This window comes from Chamaea fasciata, unplaced genomic scaffold (assembly GCF_029207755.1).
Source record: "Chamaea fasciata isolate MVZ Bird 193981 ecotype frontalis unplaced genomic scaffold, bChaFas1.0.hap1 SCAF_623, whole genome shotgun sequence".
NCBI lineage: Eukaryota > Metazoa > Chordata > Aves > Passeriformes > Sylviidae > Chamaea > Chamaea fasciata.
In genome coordinates this window covers 14,173-32,534 of record NW_027094708.1, presented here as the reverse complement: position 1 = coordinate 32,534, position 18,362 = coordinate 14,173, and the positions used below count along the sequence as shown (strand labels likewise).

The 18,362-nt window shown below is 62.5% G+C and overlaps 4 protein-coding genes and 1 long non-coding RNA gene across 6 annotated transcripts; 3 read left to right on the top strand and 2 right to left on the bottom strand.

Moving 5' to 3' along the window:
- Positions 1-183: 183 nt before the first annotated feature.
- On the top strand, positions 184-2,232 carry SPAG7 (sperm associated antigen 7). Its single transcript, XM_066209071.1, has 7 exons — positions 184-349; positions 754-821; positions 902-990; positions 1,307-1,391; positions 1,467-1,556; positions 1,749-1,905; positions 2,082-2,232. The coding sequence occupies exons 1-7, from the start codon at positions 199-201 to the stop codon at positions 2,210-2,212; spliced, it is 771 nt and encodes a 256-aa protein (XP_066065168.1). The 5' UTR covers positions 184-198; the 3' UTR covers positions 2,213-2,232.
- A 47-nt stretch (positions 2,233-2,279) lies between these two features.
- LOC136305758 (uncharacterized) lies at positions 2,280-10,543 on the bottom strand. The gene is made up of 3 exons (XR_010725410.1): positions 10,249-10,543; positions 3,665-3,854; positions 2,280-3,372 (listed from the first exon to the last, which is right to left on the bottom strand). It is a non-coding gene; the product is annotated as an uncharacterized lncRNA (long non-coding RNA).
- Positions 6,035-8,692, top strand: PFN1 (profilin 1). The gene is made up of 3 exons (XM_066209074.1): positions 6,035-6,296; positions 7,633-7,825; positions 8,441-8,692. Exons 1-3 carry the CDS (start codon positions 6,165-6,167, stop codon positions 8,536-8,538), a joined length of 423 nt encoding a protein of 140 aa, XP_066065171.1. The 5' UTR covers positions 6,035-6,164; the 3' UTR covers positions 8,539-8,692.
- A 43-nt stretch (positions 10,544-10,586) lies between the features above and the next one.
- Positions 10,587-13,929, top strand: SLC25A11 (solute carrier family 25 member 11). The gene is made up of 8 exons (XM_066209070.1): positions 10,587-10,773; positions 11,259-11,411; positions 11,664-11,870; positions 11,968-12,058; positions 12,309-12,399; positions 12,491-12,590; positions 12,701-12,752; positions 13,165-13,929. The coding sequence occupies exons 1-8, from the start codon at positions 10,697-10,699 to the stop codon at positions 13,318-13,320; spliced, it is 927 nt and encodes a 308-aa protein (XP_066065167.1). The 5' UTR covers positions 10,587-10,696; the 3' UTR covers positions 13,321-13,929.
- Positions 13,930-14,042: 113 nt separating this feature from the next.
- On the bottom strand, positions 14,043-16,876 carry PSMB6 (proteasome 20S subunit beta 6). 2 transcript variants are annotated; one of them, XM_066209072.1, is made up of 6 exons: positions 16,711-16,876; positions 16,230-16,297; positions 15,213-15,344; positions 15,003-15,132; positions 14,578-14,771; positions 14,043-14,252 (listed from the first exon to the last, which is right to left on the bottom strand). In XM_066209072.1, exons 1-6 carry the CDS (start codon positions 16,798-16,800, stop codon positions 14,150-14,152), a joined length of 717 nt encoding a protein of 238 aa, XP_066065169.1. In that variant the 5' UTR covers positions 16,801-16,876; the 3' UTR covers positions 14,043-14,149. The 2 variants fall into 2 exon arrangements, with proteins under 2 accessions (XP_066065169.1, XP_066065170.1); XM_066209073.1 differs by having other exon boundaries at positions 14,578-14,722; positions 16,711-16,867.
- Positions 16,877-18,362: the final 1,486 nt, after the last annotated feature.

The window sequence follows — 18,362 nt, the reverse complement described above, 5'->3', positions numbered from 1 at the left end:
GCGGGGGACAGTGGCCGGGAGGGGACAGTGGCCGGGAGGGGACAGTGGCAGGGGGGGACACAGGCAGGGAGGGGACAGTAGCAGGGAAGGGATATCGCCGGGGGCGCCCTTTGAGGGAAGGCCACGCCCCCAATGACCAGACCACGCCCACTCCCCCTCTCCGCTCCAGCGGCCGGGCACTCCTACGTCCCCGACGCGATGACGCACGACGCCGGGGACGTGGCCCTCGCGCGGCGTCACGGATCGCCCGGTCGCAAGATGGCGGAGCTAGACCTGCTGGGTTCCATCCTGAGCTCCATGGAGCGGCCGCCCGCCGCAGCCGATGGCGAGACGCGGCGCCGGGCGCGGGGTCAGCAGGGCCGGGGAGGGCGCGGAGGCACCGGGGAAGGGGCACCGACCGGGCGCGGCGGGGAGCGGCGCATCCCGGGCCTTCGCCCTCAGAATCCCCCCCCCACACCCGGCACCCGCCCTCACGCGAGGCCGCGCCCACCACGGGCTGCCGGCTCCGCCCCCAGTACCCTGGGCACGCGCTCCCTTCCTGATTGACGAGGAGCGGTGTCTGGCCACGCCCCCGCAGTGGCCACGCCCCTGCCCTTTACCCTGTGTCGTGCGTTTGGTCACGCGCCACGCCACGCCCATCCCAGGCCGCTCCCCTGCCCCGTTGAGTGACGTTCCCGGGATGGTGCTGGCCCCGCCCCCTACCCCCGAAGTTTTGGGGGTCACCGCCGACCCTCCGCTCCCTGTCCACTCCAGAACAAGCTGCTCGCATGAAGAAGCTGCAGGAGCAAGAGAAGCGCCAGAAGGTCGAGTTCAGAAAGAGGGTGAGTGAGGGGACAGGCATCATTTGGCGTTTGGGACGCTGCCCACGGGCCCCCACAAATTCCTGCCCGTGTATTCCTAGATGGAGCAAGAGGTCTCCCAGTTCATCCAGGCCACCGGGGAGCCCCGGCGCCGTTTCCAGCCCATGAACAAGATTGAGAGGAGCATCCTGTGAGTGGGGCCCTGGGCACACTGAGAGAGTACTGGCCGCTCCGAGGGGCACTGGGAGGGCAGTGGGGACACTGATGGTACTGGGAGTGCTTGGGAGAACAGTGGGGACACTCAGGGAATGGGAGGATACTGGGGGCACTTGGGGTATGATGGCGGCACTGTGGGGCAATACTTCATGTGCTGGGGTTGGACACTGGAGACACAGCGGTAGGATAACAACACCCCAGGATGGCAGCACCCCCTGGGGCATTGGGGACCCTCATGGGGAGGCACGCCACTGGGGAGCCCCAGTGCCAGCAGTTCCGTGTTCCCCCAGGCACGATGTGGCAGAGGTGGCCGGCCTGACGTCTTTCTCCTTTGGAGACGATGAGGACAGTCGCTACGTAATGGTGTTCAAAAAGGTGGGGGGTGGCAGGAGACACTGTGGGGGACACTGGGGGCAGTAAGGGCACGCACAGTGATACTGGTGTCCCCAGGAGTTCGCGCCATCAGATGAGGAGCTGGAGGCGTATCGGCGAGGGGAGGAGTGGGACCCGGCCCGAGCTGAAGAGCGGCGTCGCCTACGGGTAGGTGGGGCTTAGTGGGCGTGGGGCAGGATTTAATTGATGTGAGTGGGGCTCAGCAGGGTGTGGCCAGATGGGTGTGGCATGCATACATGGTGGGGGCAGGGCTTATATAGGTGCGGTGTGACTTGGTGGGTGTGGCCTGAGTGGGTGGGGTGGTGTGGGCAGGGCTTGTTGCTGACTCCTCACCCGCAGGAGCTGGCGGCACAGCAGGAGGAGGCGGAGCTAGAGCGAGGCCCCGCCCCCCCGGGCCCCCCCAACGACTACAAGGACAAATATCGGCACCTGATCGGTTCTGACGCCGCCAAAGCCGCTGCCCGCACCATGGAGGCCAACAAGGCGTACGGCTGTGGTGAGCAGAGGGCCCTGCAGAGCTCTTGGGGGTCCAGGAGGCTTGGGGGTGTCCTGCATACCTGGGTCCCTTCCCAGGGAGGTTTTGGGCACCCAAATACCTGGGCTCTCTGTGGGGTGCCGGGGGGTTCCTGAGGGGGGGTGGCAGCCACCTGTATCTCTGCTGCGTCCCCACAGTGCCAGTGGCCAACAAGCGGGACACGCGCTCCATCGAAGAGGCCATGAACGAGATCCGGGCCAAGAAGCGGCTGCGGCAGGCGGAGGATGAGGGCGGGGCCGGGGGGGGCCCTGGGGGGCCCTGTGTGTGATGGGAGGGTGGTGGTGGGGGTCTACCCCCAGGGGTATTTAACAGTGGGGGGAGGGTGACGGGGACACATGGAGGGGGTGATAAAGCACCTTGGTCTCCTCGCCTGGTCCCCATGTCTCTCTTGGGGGAGCAGTTGGGGTGAGGAGGGCACCCCTATATCCCAGATCGTGTGTGTGTGTGTGTGTCCTACTGGGACGCAGCGTGAGTTGGGAGCTCTTGGGACTTCACAAAGTTTATGGGGGTGGGGGGAACCTCTTGGTGGGGGAGGCAGGGTGGGCCCCGCTGCCCTTCCCCCTCCTAACTGGCCTTGGGCTTTTGGAATTTGTGTCCTGCCAGCTTGGCCTTCTCCCCCCAGCTCCTCCCTGATTCTGGGAGGGACAAGAGCTCAGTGGGGTGACGGGGGGATGATCCAGGGATCAGCAGACATGGGGGGTTTGGGGAAGAGCAGGACACATGCGGGACACATAGGGACAAGGACACTACTGGGAGGGACATGGGGATGGGCTTGGGCACCCCACCCAGCTCCCTGTGGGGGATGTGGGGACATGGAGGCAGCCGGGACCCTTGGGACATGTGGGGACAAGGGGCCACACACGGAGATCGGGGGACAAGGCAAGGGACACATGGATGTGGAGATCCCTCACCTCCTCAGCTGGTTGTACTTGGTTAAGCACTTGGAGCGACAACAGGGGACACCCATCTTCATCGGGCGGGACGGGGGCAGTGGAGGCTGTCGTGGGGGAAACAGGGAGGGCGACAGGGGATGCAGGCACTCCCCTGGCCAGTCCAGAGCCCCGCAGCGAGGTCAGCAATGAAGATGTCCTCAGTGGTGGGGGATTTGCACAAGAACTCACATCTGGACGGACTAGGTAATGAGGGGGTTACATGAGGATCACACCTGCATGGGCTCAGTGCTGGGGTTTTGCACGGGGACCTGCCCAGCGATTTGGAGGACTTGAACCTGGATGGACTCGGTTGCAGATCTGGTCTGGTTGACCGTGAGCAGGAGGCAGTTTCCTGCCTGCAGCCTTGGCTGCCTGTGCGATGCACTTCGGGTTGGTCGCTGTCGGGTCATCGCCCATCACTGCACGTCCACTTGTGTCAGGAGCTACTTCCAGTCCTCCCAGTCATCCTGGTCAGAGGGGTCCTCAATCGCCACCACTGTAGAGAAACAGCCACCAGTGTGTACTAGAGTTCACCAATATGGCCCGATCACCTGGGAGGGTGGGAGAGGGACAGTGACCACCCTGCAGCCCTGGCACAGCCTTGTATGAGCTATCAGAGTCCCCAGCTGCTTTCCCTGTGCCTCCCAGTTACCCTCAGTCTGGTCCAGTTCCTCCCGATGCCCGCCAGTGCTCCCGGTCCTTCTCAGTGTCACTCTCTTGCTTCCCAGTGCCCTCCCAGTGCCTCCCAGTGCCATCCAAGTCCCTCCCAGTTTCATCCCAGTGCTCACTGAGGTAGTCCTCGATGAAGCTCTGGTAGAGCTGCCCCACGGTGATGAGGCACTTGGGTTCCAGGGGAGGATTTGAAGTCCAGGCTGTATTTGCCCTTGCGGCAGAACTGGGAGGCGGCCACATCCATCCTGATGACCACCTTGTCCAGGTACCTGGCCTTCCCAATGGCTGCTTTCAGAAGCTCCAGCACTGGAAGCACACCCAGGGAGTTGGGCCTAAATTCCCCCCTGAATCCCCAAATCCCCCATGAGTCCCCACCCTAGCTGAGACAGACCTGTGGTGTCCAGGCCCCAAATCCCTCCAGAGACCACAGGGACCCCATACATGGACACACTCACTGCTGACCCTTGGCCAAGGGGATCTGGGTTTCCAGGCCCCAAGACCACCCCCTCCAAACTGCTTTCCCACCAAGGGCAGATGGACTCTGCTGTCCAGGTGCCCCCACTGCCCCTCCTGCCCTTTCCTACCACTCCGCCACTGCCCCATGACTTTTCTCCAAATTTATGACGTGACCCCAAAACCCAAACCTGTCGTGGGGACTGTCACCACCTGCCCTAGAACCTTCCATGTCCCCAACACTCCTGATGTGTTTCACCACAACCCTGAGCCTCCTCCAAGTCCCTACACGCCACCATCATCCTCCCCCCGACTCCAGCATCCCCCCCCTGCCCCTCCATACCCTTGGCCATAAACAAATCCACCTCCACTGTGGGATTTCCATGGGAATCTAGGATCTCTTGGGCTGTGATCTTCTGGATGGACAAGGCCAAGAACATGGGGGTCCCAGCCTGACCCTGGACCCTGGAAGCCTGATCCCAGCTTCCGTGGGGGAAACCCCCACGTCCAAGCGCCCTGAGCTGGCCTTACGTCCCCCCATCCTATGGGGGACCCTGAGTGAGCCCGGACATCCCTCCCCAATACCCAGGACGGGTCCAGGCCCTTCTCACCCCGTGCTGCCTCTGCCTGGGACCCTGCCCCTGCCCCCCAGGCATCCCCCGGGATTATTTATGCCTTTCGCTTCCCACCTCCCCGCTGGAGGGACCGTGATCAAATTCAGCCCCCGCTGGGGGAAACAGGGTGGGGCCACAAGTGCCCGGGGCTGATGGCACTTGACATGGTCCCTAGGTGTCCCCCCCCCGGGTTTGGGACTATTTTTAGCCCCTCTCAAAGGTCACGATAACGGGACCCCCAACAGGGGGGGCCGGAGCGCCGCCTGAAGGCCCTGGGGGGGAACAGCACCGGCCAGAAGGGGAGAGGGAGAATTGGGAAGGACAGGATTTTAGGGGTGCAGAAGGTCTTTTGGGGGGGAGTTCAGCCCCTAAGGAGTACCAGGGGTGGGGGAGGGGGGACTGAACCCCATGGGCCCCACGGCGTGGGGGAGGGGCGGTGGCTTTGACCACTTCCCGGGGAAGTTCTCGCCGGGGGGGGGTGGGCGGGACCAGACCTTTTATGGGGGGTGGGGGGGAACGGGCACCCTCACGAGCCCTCGACCCCCCAACCCAGTTCTGGGGGTCGTGGCGCCCTGGGTCCTCTCGGGGGGAGATGATCCCGAACGCCTCGGCCCCCCTTCCCCGTCCTCAACCGCCGAGCCCCTCCCCCCCTCCGGGGCAGGAAGTGAAACCGCTGCCCCTCCCCCCTCCCCCCGGAAAGTCCCGCCCGGGTCTGAGTCAAACCGCATCCCACGGGGGGAGGGGCGGGGGTCTGCACCCCTAGACACGCGCTGAACTATCACCCCCCGCCAGCGACCCCCGTTTGGGGCTCCACGTAGGGGCCAGCGCCAGGAGGGGTGTCGCGATAAGGGCCTGTGTGTATCAGAATACCTGGGATTCACAATATAAGGGAAGGAGGCGCAATAACAAGGGATTCGTTATCAGTCTGAGGGGTCACGATAACCGCGGGGGTGTCGCGATAACGGGGGGAATCGGAATAACAGGGAAGAGGGGGAACAATAAAGGGTGAGGGTCGAGGTAATAGGGAGGGTCCAAATAACGGAAACGAGTGTCGGAATACTGAGGAGATGTTTCACTAACGGGAGGTGATGCACCGTGATAATCGCGGCATCCATAATACGAAGGGTTTGGATTAAGGGGGGAAGTGGGCCCACTTAGGGAAGGGTTCACAGTAAACGGGAGTGCAAGGATCGCGGTAACGATGGGGGCTGGACCAAAACGGGGGATGGCAATGGGCGGAAGATGTCCCGATAATGAGGGAGGGTCGCGGTAACAAGCCCCCCCCCCCTCCCCCCCCCCCATCTCCGCGCGCCCGCCGCGGCGCGCGGGGCCAGGGGCGTTCCCGCAAAAAAGCCCCGCCCCCCTCGCGCCCCGCCCCCTGCCGTCCCCTATGAAAACAGCCGCGCGGCGCCACCGCCGCTCCTCCGCCGCCGCCGCGCCTTGATAGCACCGCGCAGGCGCTGACCGAAAACCCCGCCCCCTCCCCGGCGAAGCCCCGCCCCCGCGGCAGGCCGCGCCCTCGCGCCCCGCCCGCCCGCCCGCCGCCGCCATGAGCGGGTGGGCGCCCTACGTGGAGACGCTGCTGGCGGACGGCACCTGCCAGGATGCCGCAATCGTCGGCTATCGCGACACCCCCGCCGTCTGGGCCGCCGCCCCCGGCAAGACCTTCGCCAATATCACGGTGAGAGGCCGGGACCGGCAGGGGTGGGGGGGGGGGGGCAGCGCGCCGAGGCGTTTCCCGCCCAAGCGCGCGGAGGGCGGGGGGACCCAGTGGCCTCTGAGGGGCGGGGCTGACCCCCCACCCCTCCCGCGACGGGCTCCGCAAAGGACAAAAAAGGGAGAAAAACGCAAAAGCGCCAGCGTGGAGCGCGGTGGGGGGGGGCTCGGGCGCTGCCCATGCCCGGGGATCCGGTGCCGGGGGAGGGCCGGTGCTGGGGGGGCCCTGGAGGCGGGGCGGGGGGGGGCCCGGCAGCCGGGCAGTCCCTTCCTTAACCCCGCTTGGAGCGTTTTGGGGGGTCGCAGGCGGGCGGGGAAGCGGGGGATGGGCGAACACCACGTGGTTCGACGACCTCCGTCCCCACTCCCTATCTATTTTATTGCAGTCCCCTAAGTGGATGGTGGGGGTCTCGTGGGGAGATTGGGGGAGGTGGAAGAACCCCTCCCCACTTAAAAACCTTCTAAAAATGCGCGGAATGCGGCCACTTCCCGGTGGAGGAGGGGCGGCCGGGGCTTCCTGTGGGGGAGGGGCGGCGCGCGCGCACCCCCCTCCCCCCTCCCCACTTCCCCCCTCGGAAATGGGGGGAGGGGAGAAGTTTGGGGAGGCCCATGGTGGGACAGGGGGGCTGCCGGATCCCTGGTCCCTGCTTGGGGTCACGGGGGACTCATGGGGGTTCCCGAACCGCTGGGGGACTATGACGAGGTTCAGGGGGGTCTCCGGTCTTGGGGTCCCGATGGGGTTGTCTGGGTTAAATGTGGGGTCCCGGGGGGCGGTTGTTTAAGGGGTCTTTTATGGGGTTCCTCGGGGGCTGGTTTTGGGGTTCTTGACCTGTTCCTCCCCCTGGCAGCGGGTAGAAGTGTCGGCCCTGGAGGGTCCCGAGTTTGGGGGGGGGGGTCATGGGGATCCCTGGATTCTCGGGTCTTATTATGGAGTCCCCTCGGGGATCAGGGGTCACACGTGGGGTCCCTGGCAGGAGTCATGGGGGTCCTGGGACACCTGGGTCCCTTTTATGGTCATGGAGTGGAAGTTATGAGAGTCCCTGTTTGCCGAGTGTCCTACAGGGACCCTACCTGGGCGTTTGGTGTCTGCGTTTGGTTTTGGTGGGCCCTGGGTGGCCTCTGGGGGCCCCTTGACCTGTCCCCACCCCTGTCCAGCCTACATACGTGATGGGCCTTGAGCAGGGGGGTTATAGCAGTCCCCAGACAGTTGTGTTCCTTATGGGGGGCGGGGGGGGGGTGACGGGTGGGTTTTGGGGCTCTGGGGTCTGTTTTTGGGGTGCCCCTGACCCTTCTGCCAACAGCCAGCGGAGGTGGCGGCACTGGTGGGCCCCGAGCGAGGGCCGCTGCTGGTGCAGGGGCTGACGCTGGGGGGGCTGCGCTGCTCCGTCATCCGAGACTCGCTGCTGGTGGAGGGGGAGCACAGCATGGACCTGCGCACCAAGGGGGCTGCCGGAGCGCCCACCTTCAACATCACGGCTGCCATCACCAACAAGAGTGAGGGATCCCCTGGAACTATCCCTCTGTCACCCCTGCCCCACACCCTGTGTCATCCTCATCACCCTCCCAGCACAGCCCCTGCCCTCCTTTCCCCTGTGACCCCCCCACCTTCAAAATCAGCAAAAAAAGGAAACTCCCCCTGAAACCACCCTGTCACCCTGTATCAGCCCCCCCACACGTCCCTGGCACCCTGTATCACCACCTGATCAGTTCCTGTCACCCCCCATGACCCCCCAAGCCTCTGCAGGTTCCTCCCGTGTATCTTATGGCATCACTGTGGCACCCAGTGTCAGTCCCAGCACTACTCAGGTGCCCCCCACCTTCCCCGCTGTCATGCCAAGTCACCCCATGTCCTCTCCCCCACACAGCTCCACCTGGCCACGTCACCTGCTGCCCTGGCACCTGTGTTACCCCTGACCTGCTTCCTGTTAATGTCCCACCTCCCCCCTTGCCCCAGGTCCCCCCAGATCTTCCCTTGCTAACTACTGGGGTCCCTTCATCCCAGCTGTTGCCTCCTGCCCTTCTCCCCCCATGAGCCCCTGTCTGTGGGGAGTGATGGGGGTTTTGGGAAGGTTGGGATCATCCCCCCAGCTTATACCCCTACTCCTGCAGCCATTGTGCTGGCCATGGGCAAGGAGGGCGTCCACGGCGGCTGTGTCAACAAGAAATGTTATGAGATGGCCAATCACCTGCGGCGCAGCCAGTACTGAGGGGGCTGGGGGGGGATCTCCGGGCCCCCCCCGGGGACCCCTGGACCCCCAGGGACCAGCAGGAACCGCCAGGGACCAGCAGGACCCGATCCCCCACCCCCCTGTCACCCCCCCAATCCCCGCTGCCGGCAGCAATAAAGTGCCCTTGTGGGGAGTTCGCTGTGGGTCCGGGATTTTTGGGTGCTCTGGGGGGAACCTCAATGTGTGGCCGGGGCCGTGGGGTGTGGCTCTGCCCTCCACCCAGGGTGGAGGAGGCTGCCCCGGATACCCGGGTCCAAGGGTGCTGCCGTGCCCCAGGGGGACAAAGTCCACGATGGGGTGGGGGTGACACCTCAGCAGTCGCCCCAGCAGGCCCCCCTCCACACCCCCGACTCTCAGGAGGCAAAACTGGGGCACAGAGGCTTTATTTAAGGGCTGCACTCACGGCGGAGGCTGCAGGAGCAGCAGGGGAGAAGGCAGTTGGGGGTCCAGGCAGCAGCTGGAGGGGATGGTAGGACAGAACAAGGGAACGCTAGAGATTCTGGCAAGTTGTGAGGCAGGAGCCCAGGTGTTCAGGGGGTGGTGTGGAGCAGAGGTGGGGACTGGGGAGGTGGTGTGATGCGTTGATGTGGGGCAGAAGTGTGGATGTGGGGGCATGGGGTGGGGCAGAGGGAGATGGGGCTGGTGTGGGGTAAAGAAGGTGGTGTAGCGCAGAGATGGGGATGCGGGAAGGTGATGTGGGGTAGAGGCGGAGATGTGGGGCAGCACCAGGCGTCCGGGCAGGCGGAAGCAGCTCCGGTGCTGTCGAGTCCTTATAAGGGCAATGTGGTGGCTCTGGCGCTTCCTGTTCCCCCCTCGCCTCCCCGGCTGACTCACGGATGGAGGGAAGGGCCCGCAGTTGCCCCACGGCGGGAATTGGGGTATCAAGGGTTGGGCCAAGGGGCGGATGGAGTGCTGGTCCCCCATCCCCCTCACCCAGCATGAAGGGACCCAGGTGTTGGGGTGCCCTATGTACCTTTGCCCCTGTCATGAGGTGACGCCCATGACTGTGAGGCTGGGGCACATCATCACCCCATCACTGTCACCTATGGAGCCATGGCAGCCCCTAGCTACTGTAGGACAGGGTCATTACCCCCACTTCATCTCCAGGTGATCCTGTTACCTGTAGCACCCTGACACCTGTAGGACGCAGTCACCTGTGTCATCCCTGGCACTGTGTGCCCTCTGGTGTCCCCAACAACCCTCAACACCTCAGGGGTACCCCAAAACTGGCTGGGGGGGCGGGGGGGCTGGAGGGGAGGGACGGGGTTTGGAGGGGAATGAAAGTTCTGGGGAGGGAGTGGGTTTCAGTACCTCACCAGTGACTCCCATTTAAAATGAGTAGTAAGAGTCACTGGGAGGTGCCAGTATGAGTAGGGAGACACCGAGTGATGACGCCGGTGCTGACTGATGCACCCAAGATTGCCCCCATTGCCCCCCAGTAGACCCAGACTGCCTCCACTGTCCCCCAGTGCACGCAAAATGCCCCTCAGTGCACCCAAGGCGCCTCCCAGTGACCCCAAAGCGCCTCCTAGTGACCCCCAGTGCGCTCAAAGTGCCTCCCAGTGATCCCAAGTGTACCAAGTGCTTCCCCGCACACCCACAGAGCCTTCCAGTACCTGACAGCGCCCCCCAGTGTCCCAAATGCTTCCCAATATCTCCCAGCGCGTCCCAGTACCCCTCAGCACTCACCGCCTGGAGCAGGACGGGACAAGCATCACCCCACGGCGCTGAGCAGCAGCGGGACCAAGTGCGAGAGGTCCCGGTCGCCGACCCCTCCCGCCGCCGGCGGCGCCCCTCAGGCCCCCCCAAGATGGCAGAATCTCGCGAGAGAGGGGCGGGGCGACCGAGCACCCACCTTTGCCCCAACCAATTCCCGCGGTTACCGAGCGATTTCCCTTCCCGCCTAAACATCCTCCACCAATGAGAGGCGTGAGGGCGGGGCGCACGGCCACGCTCCCTCCCTTAGGGGCGGTGCTTCTCCGCAGAGCCCTGCTCCCCGCGGGGGCCCCCGCCCCGGCGCCGCGCAGGCGCCCCGCGCAGGCGCACTGGCGTCGCGCCCCCCCGAGTCACCTTGGGGCGCCGCCGGTGCCGGACCCCGCGCCCCCCCCGCGCGCCCCCGGTACCAGGCCCGGCCGCGATGGCGGCGGCGCCGGCGGCCGAGAGACCAAAGACCTCCCCGAAATCCGTGAAGTTTCTCTTCGGCGGCCTGGCCGGGTGAGAGCCCCCCCCCCCCCCCCTTCCCGTCCCCCACGACAAAACCGGGATCCCGCACTCCCAAACCGACATTCCCTCACGCAAACCTTTCAGGTCGCCCCTAAACCATCCTCGATGCCCCTCTTAACTCCTCAGCCCCTGCAAACCCTTTAACTCCCCTCGATCCCCATGACTACCCACCACAGCCTCTCCCAAATCCCTTCTGAGTCCCTCAAACGCTCCCCAAGCCCCCTTCAGAGCCCCCAGCCCCCCCAACGCCCTTCAAAATCAATTCAAATCCACGGAACCCTTTCAAACCTACCGAAATCACATCCAGCTCCCCTCAAACCTGCCCTGTGCCTCCCTCATAGATACCCAAAGCTCCTTCAGACTTTCTTGTTACCTCAGGTTTCCTCCGAGAGGGCTGTGTGTGGATTTGGGGGGCTGTGGAGAGGGATGTGATATTTTTGGGGTCCCCTTGACCTTACCTGACCCTCTTCCTTCAGGATGGGGGCTACAGTCTTCGTGCAGCCCCTGGACCTGGTGAAGAACCGGATGCAGCTGAGCGGGGCCGGGGCCAAGGGCCGTGAGTACCGGACATCCCTGCACGCCCTGGGGTCGATCCTGCGCCACGAGGGACTAAAGGGCATCTACACGGGGTATGGGCCCCCCAGAACCCCCATGAACCTCCAAATCCTTAGGACATCTCTTAAACCCCCAAACGCCCTGGGACCCCCCTAAACCTCACATTCCTGAATGCCCTGGGGTCAGTCTCATGCTGTAAGAGGTTGCTGGTCATCTACATGGGATACAGACCCCCCAAAACCATAGAACCCCAAGCACCTGCAAGCCTTGAGCTCTTTCCTGCCCCCCCATTTTTGGGACTCCTCCCATTCTCTGTGTCCCCCCAGGCTATCAGCCGGGCTTCTACGTCAGGCCACCTACACCACCACCCGCCTGGGCATCTACAGTGTCCTCCTGGAGCGTTTTGGGGGGGCTGATGGAACCCCCCCTCCGTTCCTGGCCAAGGCAGCCATGGGCATGACAGCAGGGGCTGCCGGGGCCTTCGTGGGGACCCCAGCTGAGGTAGCCCTCATCCGCATGACAGCTGATGGCAGGTGAGTCCCCAGCCCTCCAAACAATATCTATGCCCTCGTCTGCCCCCCTAAGTCTGCTTTTTTTACCAAAATCCGCCTTCTTTGCCCCAAATCCCAGGCTGCCCCCTGGCGAGCGCCGCGGGTATCAGAATGTGTTTGATGCTCTCGTGAGGATGGCAAGAGAGGAGGGGGTGCTCACGCTGTGGAGGGTAGGTGGGGGCTGCAGGAGCCCAAGATCCTCCTATGACTCCCCTGCTGCCTCCCCAGGGATGCAGGGGGTATCCTCATCTTCTGGGGGGGAAGCCAGGTGTCCCCCAAACTCCCATCTCCCACCTCAGTGCTACATCCCCAGTGTTGTGAGGTCTGTGGGGTGGAAATGCAGGGGGTGGAAATGCAGGGGGTGATGTGGTGGGGTCTGGGGGTGCACAGGACTCACCCAAACATGCCGTTTTCCCCTAGGGCTGTATTCCCACCATGGCCCGTGCCGTGGTGGTCAACGCTGCTCAGCTCGCCTCGTACTCCCAATCCAAACAATTCTTGCTCGACTCCGGTGAGTTCAGGGGGTGGGTCTGCCATGAGGAAACCCTAAATCCTAGTGCACTCTCCCCCCATTCCCATTTGATGTTTTGGGGTGCCCCCAGGGCATTTCCGTGACGACATCCTGTGCCACTTCTGCGCCAGCATGATCAGTGGGCTGGTGACCACGGCCGCCTCCATGCCCGTTGACATCGTCAAGACCCGGTGGGTTCATACTGGGGGGGGGGGGGGGGTCCCCTGCTCTCCCTTAAATAACCATAGATGTGACACGTGGTCACCCCAAAGCCTCCTAACCCCTAAATTTTCCCCAACAGGATCCAGAACATGCGGACAATAGATGGGAAGCCCGAGTACCGCAATGGGCTGGTGAGTGACGGGGTTTGAGAGGGCAACACCATATGGAGTCCCCGTCAGCTCCTCTGTCATTTTGGGACTTCCCTTTCAGCTGGGGGGTTTCACACCATTTTGGGGGTGTTCCCTGTCATTGGAGGCGGGAGGAGAAATTCAGGTCATTTTGAGGAGATGCCCATAATTTCAGGGAGCTTCCCTGGCATTTTTGGAGAGTTCCCCATTACGGGGGGGGGGGGGGTTTGGGGTTGAGGACAGTATCCCTGTCATTTTTGGAAAGTTTCTCATAGTTCTGGGTGGATTCCCCATCACTTTGAGAGTGTCCATGTTATTTCAAGGTTGCCAATCCTTCTGGAAAGGCATCCATGTAGTTTTTTTAGGTTTCTCATCATTTTTGGGGTACCCTCTGACACACTGCCCCTTTCCGCAGGACGTGCTGCTGAAGGTGGTGCGGTATGAGGGCTTCTTCAGCCTCTGGAAGGGCTTCACCCCTTACTACGCCCGCCTGGGCCCCCACACTGTGCTCACCTTCATCTTTCTCGAGCAGATGAACAAGTGGTACCAGCGGCTCTTCCTCAGTGCCTGACACCCCCAGGGGGGGTCGGGGGGATCTGACCCCATCCCATGGGCTCTGTAGGGGCACTTCACCCTCCACAAAGGGGCTGTGGAAGGGTCTGACCTCTCCCTCAGGTGCTGTGGGGGTGCCTGACCCGCCCCCCCCCAACCCCACCAGGGGCTGAGGGGGAGGTGGCTCTATAGGAGTACCTGACCACCCCCATCAAGGCTATGACATGGCCCTGGGGCCCTATGGAGGGGTCTTGGACCCTATAGGGGTACGTGACCTATGCTTTGGGGCTATAGGGATCCCTGGGGCCCTATAGAGGAGTCTTGGGTCCTATAGGAGTGCATTACCCACTCCTTGGGGCCCTGGGCTTGACACAGGGGTGCTGGATCCCTCCTATGGGGAGGACAGGGGTTGCCTTGTCCCTATTGGGCAGCCCTATAGAGACTGTAGGGTGCCCTGCCCCTGTGCCCCCCCCTCCCACCCCGCTGAGGGGTTTGCTACCAGTCAAGATCAAGGTCACAGGGTGGGGCAAGAGCCCCCCCAAATTCCCCCCCTTCCCCGAGCACCCTCCGCTTTGTTAATGAATCATGGGTCGTGATCATGTAATTAAAGCAAAACCTACAGCCGCTGGGGGGCGCTGTATCTGTGTCACACCAGGGCTGGGGTCTGTGCCTGTCACACTGTGGGTGTGACCTTGCCCCCACCAGGGACAGGGTGACAGAAGGGGACTCGAAAGCCAGACCCCAAGAACATCCAGCAGCGGAGCTGTTTATTGTCTCCCCCGCCGAGCTTGGGGGTCCTGGGGGGGGCTCTCCCTCAGACAGGGGGGCCACCATCACCCCACGGCAGGTCAGAGCCAGCCAGGACTGTCCGTTCCACCCCCTCCTCGGTGATGGCTGCCAGCCTGATGACGCCCCCGCTGGAGCCGTCCCGCACCATCGCCAGGGCCAGCGCTGGGGGAACACAGGTCAGGGACCCGCCCCAAACCATTTGTGTTCCCAAATCCCCAAGGCGCTCCAAAACCCCTCAACACTGCCCAAACTTCTCTGTGTTCCCAAATTCTCCTTCAAGATCCCCCAAACCCCTCTGTGTCCCCCAAATCCCCTCCCAAGACCCCAAAACCCTTGCACGTTCCCAAAATCCCCTCCTAGGACATGCCCAAACCCCTCAATGCCAGCCAGACTCCTCCATTCCCCCAAATCCTCTCCCAGGACCCCAAGCCCCCTTTCAGGACCCTTGCTACCTCCCCCCTAATTCTCCAATATCCCCCAAACCCACCACGGGCAACAAATTCCTGGCACTCGGAACGGCTCATCCCAGGCTTGAATGTGGCATCCAGGAATCCGTAGATGTAGGAGCTGCCTGAGCCCCCCACAGCGAAGGGCTGGCGCAAGAGGAGCCCTCCCATCGGCACCACGTACACCTAGGGGGCACAAGGGGGGCTGTGGGGTGCTGTGGGGCAAAGGAGGGGGCTGTAGGGAAAAGATGGGGTTATGGGACAGAAAGGGGGGGGTCGTAGGGCACAGGTGAGTGCTGTGGAGCAGAGAAGGGGATACCTAGAGGCAAAAGGAGATGTGGGTCAGAGTGAGACACTCCTGGACAGAAAAGGGGATCGCTCCAGGCTGGAAAAAAGGACACACTAGGGCAGAAGGGGGAGTGCTCCCAGACAGAAAAAGGGGACACCGGGACTGAAGGGATCCTACCTGTCCCCCCCGCCGTGGGTCCCAGCCAGCGACAATGATTCCGGCGCTGAGCTCTTCACGGTACCGGTAGCAGCTCTGCTGGAAGAGGCGGGCAGCCGTGCGCACCCGCGGCGGCTCCTCCAGCTCCACGCTGTGGGGCAGTGCCAGGTGTGGGGCTGGGGGTTGCTCCGACAGCCTCCCCCAGCCCTGCCCCACGCCCACGGGGGGTACCTGTGGAAGGCCAGCTGATAGGCCACGGCGTCGGCCACCGCCTGCGTGTCGGCCGCCGAGCCCGAGCGGCAGCAGAAGATCCTGTCGTGGACGGGGGTCAGTTTGTCCGTCACCCGGTTGGCGACGTAGGACCTGCGGGATGCCGCCGTGATGTCACCGTGACAGCCGCCCGGTGACACTGAGTGACAGGCACTGGGTGACAGCAGTGCCGTGTTACCCTAACAACCCCCCTGAGGTGACGCTGAAAGAGGAGCAACAAGCTCGAGGTGTGGAGAAACCCATGGAAAGCAGGCGTCGGTCCCAAAAAGATGCCAGAACTTCTCTGGGCACGAAGTGCCAAGTTTTGCAGGCATGGGACTTAGAAATGTAGGATTTGCTGTGGTAATAACAAAACAAACCAGGGGAGGAAATCCTGGAAAGCCATGGGTAACCCCCAGGGAATGCTGGGAAATGGATTTTACAGGATTATCAGGATGGAATCAATAAAAATAATTCAGGTTTTGTTCAAAGATCTGAGGCACTGGAAGGAATTTTTCCATATAATGGATGCAAGACTGTAACAATAATAGTGTGGGAAGTGTCCCGTGTTTTACAGATTAATCAAGAAATACGTGAATTTGAAGGATGCAGGAAGCCCTTTGGATTGAGTGATTTTAACATGGGACTTAAATCCAATTTTTATCACCATGTTGGGGAATGGTTCTGCGGGATTTGAAAACTTCCACTAAAAGAAGGAAAAAGAAAAATAGGATTACGTGGAGAGAAATCTAAAGCTTGGGACCAAGAGCACAAACTTTAACCTGAGCAGGAATTATTCCACATAAATCAAAGGATTCTTGGATGATTTTAGTGATGGAAAATGCCTCAGGTGTGACCCTGATACCTGGGACCGTACCCACAGCTTTGGGGGTGGCTGAGTGACATCACGGTGACACCCAGACAAGAGTGACACGCCCATGACACGGTCCCGGACCCCGCCGTGAGGGCACTGATGACATCACGGCCCATGGCGCTCACCCGGTGGTGGTTCGGGAGTCGGCCCCAATGACGACGCCTCCATCGAACTCCACGGCCATGATGGTGGTCTGGAGGGAGGGAAGGGAGAGGCTGCGCTGCAGGTCCCTGCCCCACAGCAGACATCGCCCCACACACCGCCCCCCCCGTCACACATAAATCACCCCGTGCCCCACAGAAATCGTCTTTCTACAGAACTCCCAGCCCCACAGCAACTCCCCCCCTCCGTAGACAAACCACCCCGCGCCCCATTGCATCCCCCTCTAAGCCATGTTCCCCTTCCCACACTCTTCAGGGAACACTCTGCTCCTCCACCCCCTTCTGCCCCAAACCCAGCCTCAGCCGCACATCGGAGACTCTCTGCCCCCGCTCCCTCCACCCCATGGCGAGTTCTCCTGGTCCATAACACCCCCAGCCGCCATAAGCCCATCCCGACTCCGCAGCCCTCCAAGTAGGTCCCTCCGCCGCCCCTAACCCCACTCACGCCGGTGCTGACGGGCTCCGCCGTCCATTCCCGGTGTGGCCCGGCGGGGCCCGACCCGGCCTGCGGCTCCCACACCGTCACCGCCGCCATCTTCCCCCGCGCTTTACGGTAGCGCGATCGGCACGACGGGGCTCGGCCGATGGTTTACGGCAGTGTGGCAAGAGGTGGAAAGGCGGCAGCTATGCTTTACGGCAGCGTGGCGCCCGCTGTGGTGTTGCACCTTCCATTCCACCCCTTCCTCATCCCCTGCTCTACCCCTCGCCCCGCCTGTGACTTATCCCGGCAGCAGCAGGTGGAAAACTTAAGACCAGGACTCTGCAGACCTCGCAGCAGGACAGCACCCAAACAAAATGGGAGGGACAAGATTTCTGGGGTAGAGGGTGTCACAAAGAGGCTAGGGGCTGAGGGGAGTGGTGTTGGAGTGTGACACAGAGGATGAGGGCAGCTGAGAGACAGAGGGGGAGCTTGCGGACTAAAGGAGGGGCTCCAGGGTGTCACAAAGCTAAGAGGCTACAGTGGGGGAGCTTGAGGGTGACATAGAGGCTGAGGGGCAGGGTGTGCCTTGAGGAGCAAGAGCAGACAGGGGTGCTTGAGAGACAAAGGGGGAGGCACTTGGTGGTGACAGATGAACCACCCCTCCCACGACACCTAACTGCACCCTAAAACCCACCCCTAACCTGGTGAAGAGCACACAGTGGAGGTTAGGGGGCCAAGGGACAACATGGTGGGGCTTGAGGGTGACACGCAGACATTGCAGGCTAAGGGGCAAAGATAGGGGGCTTATAAAGACGAGTGGCCCTTTTCCATGGGAAACAAAACTCACCGCCACAAGGTTCTGATATCAGTTTGGAGGAGGAACAAAAACCCCACACATGCAAGGACCTTCCAGAGCTTTACTCGTTTGCCCAAGCAATCCCAAGCTAGATGGAAATGTGCATCTCTCTATTGCCCTGTTATCAAGGGTCAGCAAGGGAGAAGATCCCAGTTCAGGCTCCCCCAGCCCATCTCCAGGTTGCTCCCTAAGCCCTCCCAGGGACTACCAGCTCCACTGCAGAGCAGAGCCAGCACCCAGTCAGCAGCTCCTCAGTCCTGGCAGGTCAGCGGCACTTCCAGGAGCACACCAGGCTGGCAGCAAACTGCCCAAAGGGCACTCAGCCCTAGACCCTTCAAACCCTCCAAAGTAGCTTGGCCAGTGGGCAGGGTCAGCACCAAAGACACAGACACCAACCTCAGGAGCTCAGGGTCTTTGGCGACAGCTCAGAGCAGCCAAGAACCTCCCAAGGAGAAGCTCAGCAATGCTCCCCAGCACTGCTACCCAAGGTGACCTACAGGGACTGAGATCCAGCACCAGGGACCCTGAGCCTTACCCCCAGCAGCTGGGAATCCCCTGTCACAACCCAGCCCTGGAGAGCCCCCCCAGAACTGGCAATTCCCGCGGGTGCGTCCGCCCGCAGGCCAAGAGGCTCCGGCTGTGCCGGGACAGGGCCCAGGTCGGGCAAATGCTGCAATAAACAGGCGCACACAACTCCCACGGCGGGAACAGCTGGGCTCAGCCTCCTCCTGCGTCGCCCCAAAGCCTGGCCAGGGCTTCAGGAGCAATGCAGGAGCTGCCTTTGGCCCCGCTCCTCCCAACAAGGCCACAGGACTCATCT